At 44.5% G+C, this 10265-nt stretch overlaps 1 protein-coding gene across 1 annotated transcript in view; it reads right to left on the reverse strand.

Moving 5' to 3' along the window:
• The window catches only part of smtnb (smoothelin b), a 50576-nt gene that overhangs the window by 21123 nt on the left and 19188 nt on the right, over nt 1-10265 (reverse strand). Inside the window, exons 6-7 of the mRNA XM_086206175.1 lie at nt 4656-4752; nt 281-960 (exon numbers count right to left, since the gene is read on the reverse strand). Of these exons, the coding sequence (XP_086062301.1) occupies nt 281-960; nt 4656-4752 (777 nt within the window). The remainder of the gene's footprint in view (nt 1-280; nt 961-4655; nt 4753-10265) is intronic.

A 10265-nucleotide genomic window follows, 5' to 3' on the forward strand; every position in this document is an offset into this window, starting at 1 on the left:
TACCCATGTTTATCGAATACAAGGAATGCACTCAATTCCCAATAAATTCAGTACAATAATCCAGTATAATAATACAGTAATCCCGTATAATAACAGTCCTGCCATAAATCCTTCCTTCATGACGATTATAATGTTCAGTTTTTCTCGATCTGTTTGAGAAAACTTTATTTCAACTTTCTTACTGCGGCCATTAACTGATGGTGCTATTAAAGTATTCTGGTTTATACTGACAGATGTTCCTAATAGTCAAAGCTAAGACAACACAATATGCATAGTCTACCTTTTCTTTCAGGAAGTTGCTTTTTTCCTTGGCAGTGCCATTGAGCAGGCTGTCTTCAGGATCTGTACAAGATGAGACAGACCCATCCGGATGATCATGGTCAGGGATGTGGTCCTGGTTGGGCTGAGCCAGGAGGTTGTCTGGACTCTGGCTTTTGATCTCCGTTTCTGACTCTTCCTCCACTTCCTCCGCTGGAGACCTCTCCTCTGAGGACATGCTCACACTGTGGTCAGACGTCCCTGAGTCGGTTCGCTTTCTTGATGATGGGCCGATGCTATCGGAGGCTCCAGAGCCCAGACGGACTCTGCCACTGGAGTCAGACACATCTGAGCCCAACCTCTGCCTGACATGGGACTGGGAGCTGCCACTGTGCTCTGATGCCCCAGAGTTTTGTCGGCTACGCTGAGAGGACCCCTGGCTCCTGTCTGAGGCTCCAGAGTCCAGGCGGACTCTGTAGGTGGAGCCCAGACTCTTTTCTGAGGCTGCAGAATCCAGATTGGACCTTGAACGCACTGATGATGCGCTGCAGTCCGACGCTGTTGAGTCTGACCTCTGACGGTGGGACAGGACCAGGTCCGGCTCAGTGGTCACAGCTTCCCTCTGAGGCTGGATCAGCAGAGGTCCAGAGCCATCATCCTTCACAAGGTGATCAAGAACCAACACCATGCCTGAGTTAGAGCCTGCAACAGGAAACACATGTTAGAGGAGTTAAAAACTACACCTCCGATTAACCTACTTTAAACAATACGTTTTTTTGTCACTCTTGTTCAGTGAACTAAAATGGACGGAGTGTTAGCAAGGGAAGTGACAAGTCGTGAAGTTCCAGATTGAAATAACTGAAATGAAATACTTCTGCGAGACTGAAACCAGAAGAGAAGGGGGGCTAGAATATATATCAGTCAGAATCACAGAGAAGGCACGTGGAGACATGAGGGGATGTCGGCATTTCCTCCAGACTGGCCCCAGTTCCTGAGCAAGATCTGTGAGATTGTGTTGTTGTGTGTAACAGAGAAGGAAGGTTCATAAGTGGAGAGACGGAACATGTGGCACAGCTGTAGGTGGTAAGCAAGTACAAGGAGTCAAGGAGGAAGTGGGAGTGAAATAGAGACTGGGACAAGTACTTCCCTTCCATCCAAACTCCTTCAGTGCTCCTTCTCTAGCCAGGAAACCACACTCCAAACAACACAGCGCTCCCCACATCCTCCCTCTGTGATAGTACCTTCACAACCCTACGCTGCTTTCAGTGAAGGAATATCTGAGGTTGTGTATTTATCACAGATACAGAAAACAGAAAAATCTAAGAGTGTATCAGATTCCCACCTCACATGTAGAAAGCAAAGCCGAGTGAAAGCAGCTACCATTTATGAACCGAATCAAACAAGGGTTCCAGTCTGAGAGGAGGGAGCTGCAGCGATCTCTGCCAACTTGAAACAGCTTTATCAAAAGCAGCTGATCCTTCACATTACTAATACATTTACAATTCATAAATTGCAGCGTGTTGTTGATTTAACAGATAGACGATTATGTGATGTGGTCCAAAAAGAAAATGTAATTATGGAAAACAATCAGGACATAAAGGGCTGTTATTCTCACATGTGACGCTATGAATAGAGCACGAGGCAGCTGAGGGTGTATTTAAACTCTATATCTGCACTCAAGCCGAACTCATTTACTGGTCAAGTGGAGTGTGAGCCAAAACACAGATTCTTTTACTATTGTTCATGTTTGTGCGACTGGGAAAACCGTCATGTCCATTGTGTATAAATTTCTTGGAAAACCCCCAGTGCTACTAGATAATGAGAGGTTTTCTTTCTATTTGAAAATAGCTACAAAAGCACTTTGACTGCACGAGTGCTTTGTGCTGCCATTCAATATATATAGAGACCAAACAAAGGCAAAGTGAGGGCCTTCTTTATACTTCTGTCTACACTGAAGCAACGACCCAAGGACTGTTTGTCATCACTGCGAGCGGGTCAACACCAGGTTTAAAATTCTCCTGACGACCTTTGTTAAAAAGCTGAAGAACAAGCTACTTACAGTAGATTTATTCCTAAAGATTATTCTTATATGAAGAGACGCAGCGAAGCAGCAAAATCCTCTAATCTCATTTTAACTATAAAAATTACTGTTGGACATATGAGTACCTCCATACAAGTGGAGCTGGTATGACCTACTTGAGTGCACACATTCTATGAGCCAAATACAAACGTCTAAGGATTTTTCAGCACTGATATCTAATATCTGAGCTTCGGGTATCAGCTGATACAGAGAACCAATCTGATATCAATGTTTATTCAGTGTCTGTATCCCTCTCTGTGTGGAAGAGAAAGGGGTGAGGCACCGGCAAGCTCGAGTTAAACGCTGCCTTCCTAACTTTGTAAAATAAATAAATATATACATCTATATGTGCCGCGTTGTTAGTATCATTAAAGTGACAAGCAACGGCAAGCTGCAATAAATACTTTTGACACTGCCAAGCCTCTTCTTTTTAGCTCCATTCATGCCATTTACTCTTTTAATAATGCAGCTTACCGGTCTACATCCAGTCTGGCTGCTTGAGTCGGTGTCGGGCTGATATCCAACATCAGTATGGGGTGGATGAATCCCTACTACTGCCACCAGGAACATTTGTGGGCACTTTGGTAAGAAATCAGTATAAATCTACTGGAAACCATTAATGTAAACTTTGTACAAACTTTTTTGACTATCAGTAAGTGAAAAATGAAAAGTCTGATCTGCTCAGTAGGAGTCGTTCTCAGGGTGTGATGGGCAAATTTACAAAATTTCAAAATATATCTATCCCATAGTTGTTGAGATATTTCAGGCTGGACAAAAATTGGGGGAGTGACACTACCATCCTTAATACATCCGTAATACTAGCGTGGCAATGAGAATAGTCTTCGAGATGTCTGAGGTTCACCAGCTACTTGTGTGGTGTTGTAGTTGCAGGCCTGAGCATGTGTGAATGACAATAATGTGGCTGTAACACGACATTATCTTGATGTACGTCCGTGTAGAAAAAGGTAATAAACAAGATAGGAGGGAAGTCAGGAGGCCATGTTGTACATGACTGTGAAACAGTGGCCCTGCGTGTCAAACAAGTTCCTCTATTTTGGGAATTTGACGGATACGGCACATTCCACCGAGAGTCTCTGCAAACATTTCATTTTCTAAATCACAGCCTTACCAGTTACAGTTTGCAGCAGAATGCAGGATGGCCGGACACATGGTCATTGAGTTAGAGCTTGTAAATAGAAGCTGTTTCTTTCCGAGAGGTGGAGGTATGTACGATGTTAAAATCAAAAAAGAATGCATAGCCAGTTTTTCAAGCTTCTTTTCTGCTAAAAAAAGACAACCATCCTTTCAAGAACCACCAGCCCACCCTGCCTACACTCATCAACCACAAATGTCCTGCATCTTTGTTGACAAGCGCCTATCTCTTCGCTTCTCGATGGTGGTCTCTTCTTGTTGACCCTAGCTTCACCCCGTCTTAAATTATAAGGCAGGCATAACTCAGGAACAGTGGGGAGGTTCTCTGCCAAGCTTTGGTTCTGTTCTGGTATCAGCTTTATATAGCAGAGGTGTGGCTGTTGAGTTTCCCTCTGTTGCTTCCCATAAACCCACCACCGACTCCCAGGTCCGTGAGAAGGGCCGAGTCCAGAGCGGACCGGGCCACACAGAACGACAATTATTATGGCCACTAAACTGGTGCCAAGTTCAGGTCAGCCAAGGTTGGGTTCCATCTCCACCCATGGAAAATTAAAGTTAAATTTGGATTGATTTATGAAGGAGATTGTCCAAATAATACTTAACCCTGTGGTGTGCTAATTGGACAAACCATAGATAGGCCATAAGCCGTTATGACTTGTCAGCAAAGCATTTTTGTACACAAAAAGCTATCAGCTCTTTGCCTGCAAAGTTCGAAGTGAAGGAAACCCCTTCATTACCGCCTGAAGGCTACCATTCATACCATTTCATTAATGGCGGCAGGACCAGAGCGGTTAATGAATTTACATCGCACTTAAGAGGCCAAAGACATTAAGCCAGTGCGCAAACAGTTAATAAAGTTAGATGAAGGAGCTTAAACAGCCTGACCTCTTGACCGCCACCTCAGAAGAATAGCTCTTTTGGCTGACTGTTTTAACAAGCAGTTGAGAGGAAATTACATTCAGTGGGACGTATGCAGCCACAGGTACACGACAGAAGTGGCTAGTGTTGCTTCCAGTTATTAGGGCAAATCCACCCGTGACCCTCAGGTGAATGTTTACGGCAAATACAAAGCTTTCAACCATCCCAGAGGTGTGGCATGGGTAAACAAGATGTCCCCTATTTTAAAAAGCAACATGCAGTTTGGTGCTAAACAGGCGTCTCTCACCTTTTCTCTGCAGTTCTCTGCTTGGCTGCGTCTGCTGTAACTCCCTGATCTGAGGTCTGATGTGCTCGTGCTCACCGCGGCTCTCCTGCTCTCTCTCCTGTGTAAAAAAAAAAAAATAAATAAGGGGAAAAAAACTAGAAGCATTACACATGTTCAATGCATTTCAAAACAGCTTCACCATACTCTTTAATCTCTGAACTGAATGTCTTCAGTTATTTCTTCTAAACGGGTGCCGACCTCTACCAAATTGCCAACCCATTCTTCGGATCAAGGCCAAAGTGAAAACACAAGTTCTTCCGCAATCATACGTTTGAGGTCAGCTGGTGACCTCACCAGCCTCGCATTGGAGGTCAAATGATCCTCAAAGGGAGTAAGCCATGAAAAGTATCGGTTTTATTTTCTCTCGTGTAGCCTGAAAGAGCGAGGCGCCCTGTTCCAATACTTGCATTCAGCACATGATTCAACATCATTGCTTTAAAGTCTAATTCAATTTAGGGAGCTCCTGGGTACCTGCTGACTGCCTGCAGCGTAAGTATCAACACTCTCTGCAGCACTCTGATCTTTAATCTGCACTGATGAAATGGGAGTGCCAGCAGGAGGGAGACCTTGAAGGAGCGGCTCCAGTCGTTTGGCATATGTGGAGGGAAGGGGAGAGGTGTGGAGGGGAGAAGATGCAGATGCCGGCACTACTGTTGGGCTTCTGGTTCCAGACCTTGAGCTACTCCACAGGGGAGACAGCTGCATAAATACAACTCCTCCAAGCACTCACACACTCACACACACACATATTCTTAATTCACGGCACTCACAGGACTCGCAAACTTTTCTATTTTCAGGCAAAAATGACTAGTGTGTGGGGGAACACAAATATATGTGTTGGACATGTTAAGAATAAGCCCCTTTTACACAGACTTTACCAACGCGGGAATATGACACCACTCTTAGCAGCTAGCAGTTAAATTTCACTGGATGTTATACCTGTATCATGTGAAGGCCTATGTGACAATTAAATAATAAATAATTGCCACCAGACTGCTAAATGCCAAATTGGGTGCTACAGCAGAAAAGCTCATTAAACAAATGTTGAGTTTTCATGTCACAGTTCTGTCGTGGATGGTCAGGATGCTTTGTTCAATTACCACCTGGAGCAACATTACGTTAACGTTGGTTCTGTGTAAACAAGCAAGTCAGAATAATGTGGAAGCTCTTTTGAAGGAGCTAAACTCTGACTAAAGCATTGGGTGGATCTAAAGAAAAAACATAACAGACATTAAATTCAATCCATCCATTCATTCATTTTCTACCGCTTATCCTGTTAAGGTTCACTGGGGGGGGGGGGGGGGGGTGGAGCCTATCCCAGCAGCCTTCGGACGAGAGGTGGGGTTCACTCTGGACAGGTCACCATTCCATCACAGGACCAACACATATAGACAGACAACCATTCACACTCACAGTCACACCTACGGTCAATTTAGAGTATCAATCAGCCTCGTCCCCTCTTGATGTCTTTGGACTGTGGGAGGAAGCTGGAGAACCAGAGAGAACCCACACAGGAACAGGGAGAACATGGAGACTCCACACAGAAAGATCCTGTGCTGGAGCCAGGGCTCGAACCTGGAACCTTCTTGCTGTGAGGTGACAGTGCTGACCACTGCACCACCATGTTGCCCCAGACATTAAATTACGTAATGAAAATATAATGCTTCATCAAGACTTAAAGCTCACCATTAATTCAAATAGCTTCTGAAAACACATTCAAAGTCTTTCAGGCAAGAAATGAAAACCTACACACACACTATCACACACACACACACACTATCACACACCGCAATCGGAGTGTAAACAGTGTTATCCAAGGAAAGAGCCTGTCACCGTTGACAGCTGCAGCATTGTGAAAACAAAATCACTTTTGTGTTCCAAAAGGCTCTTAATCAATCCGGTGTGTGATCAGAGATGACAGACAGACTGTGTGAGTTAATGGAGTGGACAAACACGCAGTCTGCTCAGCGACGAGGTGGAGGTGAGGGAGGACGGGAGGTTTTCTGCTCCGCTGACTGTGACCTTCCACCACCTCGAGTAGATTACAAAGCAGAGGGGCTCAATCAGAGAAAACGTAATCAGACGTGTGATTGCAACATTAAAAAAAGTAAGGTGACTCACAAAAGGCAGGTTACAAACAGAGATGACTTTTTTTTGGTTTGTTAAAATCCTGTACAGATCAATCAGTGTTTGTGACAGATGGAAGCAGATATTCTACACACGATCTACTGAGAATTTGCTCCTATGTCATTTTTTCCATGCTGTTCACTTTTCCCCACACGGAGCAAAAAGCTTAAGTGGCAGAGCAGACTGTAAAGTTAAAAAAAAAAAAAGATCCTTTCACTTACAATTTCCAGCTTTTAAAGACAAAGTTTTACCAATCCAGACATGGTGGTGAGCTAAAAATCTGTGGAATGCTCCTTTAACGAGTCATTACATTGTCTGATGGGTTTGTAAAGACACAAACAGGATTTCACCACAGCACAAAGGACTGCAGACACTATGAGTAATAATGGGAGAGGTCACACACAAAGGCCACTCTCCTTCTGAGTGAAGCTACTGAAAGAGTCACAGGGGGAGATAATTGTTTTTGAGCCATAAACACAATTAGAGAGAACGAGTCTTTCCTCACTTCTCTCCTCTAGCAGGATAGACAGCCATCATTTCACAGCTCCCACCAAACCACAGGGAACATATTTCTTACAAGCGCAGTGAGACAGAAGGAAAAAAGAAAAGACAAAAGTATAAGTTGAGACACGGACCTGCTGCCAGCCACCATGCTGTCATTAGCGGCTTCGCTCTGGCTCTGACAGTCAAGACCTGACACTGACACCGTTCCAGTCCGATGCTCCTCCAAACCATTCATCCCCTCTGGCCACAGCAGCCTGTTTGTGTCAAACTAAAACTGCAAAAGCTCACAGCTATAACCACGAAAACAGGGACTGTCCTCTCTCTAGTGACCACAGTAATGTGAAGGCCATCTGGACTCCCCTGAACCCTCAGCTCCACAAAAACAACAACAACAACCTGGCGCAGGGCACGTCAGCCCTGAGGCTGCTCTACACTTCATCCACAACCGCTCCAGACAGCTGAGATCAAGTCCAGATTAACACGATGGGTTTCAACACTCTGGTTTTCCATGGAAGCAAAATCCATCACTGCTCTGGTGAAACCAGTCCATTTGAGTCTATTCCATACGTCCACGCGGAACAGAGAGGAAACCTGGCGACTTAATTTCCATGACTGCAGCCTGAAGGAGCCACACGCTTGGAGCCGATCCAAAAACTGCAATACAGTAGCAATGCAGTGGAATGAAGTAGCAATCACACAGTCTGGAGTGAAGGAACCCACAGAAGAACTTCTTCTCTGTTTTACTGAGAGCAGCACATTGTCACATGCCAATCTAAACTCACTTTTCTTCTCCAGTTCCCTTTTCCCAAATCCACTCATCCACTTAAGCCCTCTCTGCCTGCTTTTACAATTAAACCACTCGTTCCTCCGGAATCCTCCCACAATATGTAGATGCTGAGATCAGACAACAAACAAAACTTTGTCTGGAGCTGCAACACCCATGCATCTGTCTACCTGAGCCCATCTAACACACCTAGACAGCATGTGACCTCAAACAGGCGACTGGCAGGGTGAAGTCACAGAACATATTTGCTCTCATACTCTCAAGATCTGTTTTTAAAGTGTTACAGCTTCCTTATCAAGCTTCTTGATTGTATTTTTTTTCTTCAAATATCCAACACAACCTCTCATGCATCATCATCTAAAACAGACACTAGCTGATAAAAAAATGATACACACAAACCTGGAAGCTCAGCACAGAGGCAGGGCGTCGTTCCTCAGTGTGATGAATAAAGATTAATATAGTTTAAGCACCAAAGAAATTAAGAAAGTCAGATGATGTGTGACAGGGAACAGGAGAATCAGACTGACATTTACCTCTTCAACAGATGGACTGCCTGCCTGCCTGCCTGCCTGCCTGCCTGCCTGCCTCTCTCTCTCTCTCTCTCTCTCTCTCCCCCTCTTGGAGTCAGGACGTCCGCTATTCTGACGTTTTACTCCCTCAGCCACATCATACACACTCTCACACACAAACATGTTCACCACTAACACCGCACATGCACACACACAACACAAACAAGCCACTCCCTTGACTTCCCCTCCCTCCTCTTCTGTCTCCACAGGGATCCGAGCCCCACCACACACACACACGCGCGCACACACACACACACACACACACACACACACACACACACACACACACACACACACACACACACACTTCCATACAGGTTAACGGGTTGTCTGGTTGACACATTAACTTCTGACACACTGACATTGTTTTAACCTTGTTTTTCTGGCTGCTGAATCACTTGAGAGAAAAAGAGAAGTTTACCTGTTAAAGATCCTCATTTCTTCCACCAAGGAGGACAGAGTTTTCAGAAAAAGAAACAATTTTCTTACACCAGAATGATCCACTTTATTCTGATTTTATATTCCACATGAATCTGTCTGCTGAGCAGAATTATGCAAAAACTGTTGAGGTGATTTCATAAAACTTGGTGGTAGGCTGTATCATGGCCAAGGAAGGATTAACTACCTCCCTGGTGAAGGTATGCATTCAACTGGCGTTCTATCGTACTTAATCTTTTTCCCCCCTTTTTTTGTTACAACGATGAAGCTTTTCTTTTTTCACGACAGAATCATATAATTAAAGTTTTACGATACTATTACAGTATAGCTTCTCTGGATGAGCTAAAGGAAACTTGTGCGTCAGCAATTCCTGTATGTCTACCTAGGCTTTAAAAGCAGTCATTATCTGCTAATGGTCGACGGCTAAAATTACACATCGAAAGCTGCGTTAACATTGTAGTTCAATGCATGTAAATATGTAGTATATATACTTTTTTGTTTGTTTTATGAAGAGAGTGTAGGATCATACACTCGAGCTATTTGCTCCAAGCTGAAGTAGAGCACAGATATTGGTGTGTGTGTGTGTGTGTGTGTGTGAGGCCTATCTGAGACCTTCATCTGCCACACAGCACAATTGCACGCAGCTCAAAGAGATCCGCTGCTGTGATGTGACTAGAAGGAGCCCTGCTGCTGCTGCTGCTGGATGTTGTTTTTGGCCACGTCCCCATTCCAGTGCAGACACAGCTGGTGGACTGCCTGTCTGTCTGTCCAACCCCCCCCCCCCCCCCCCTCCTACTCTTCCCCCTCATCACCACCCCTCATCATCCATCACACTTCCTGTGGCTCACAACCTCACCACCATGGCGCTCAGCTGTCTAATAGGAAGTGAGCTAAAAAGGTTTGAATGTGAGAGCATCCTGTGACGCCAACATGCTATCATTGCTTCCTATCTAAGCAAAACGCACACACACACACTCACACAAACACACACACACACACACAGGAATGTATGTGAGTAAATCACAGGTTGCACCACATGATGAAGCCGATACAAAGACCTTTTAATTTTCTTCCTTTGTGTCATGTTTCTTTCACATGTACCACCAGAACTGATAGCCTGATTGTATTATTATGTGTCTTTTAAATACA

Source organism: Aulostomus chinensis, chromosome 6, assembly GCF_037954235.1.
Source record: "Aulostomus chinensis isolate RoL2024-O1b breed Wild chromosome 6, RoL_Achi_v1.0, whole genome shotgun sequence".
Lineage (NCBI taxonomy): Eukaryota > Metazoa > Chordata > Actinopteri > Syngnathiformes > Aulostomidae > Aulostomus > Aulostomus chinensis.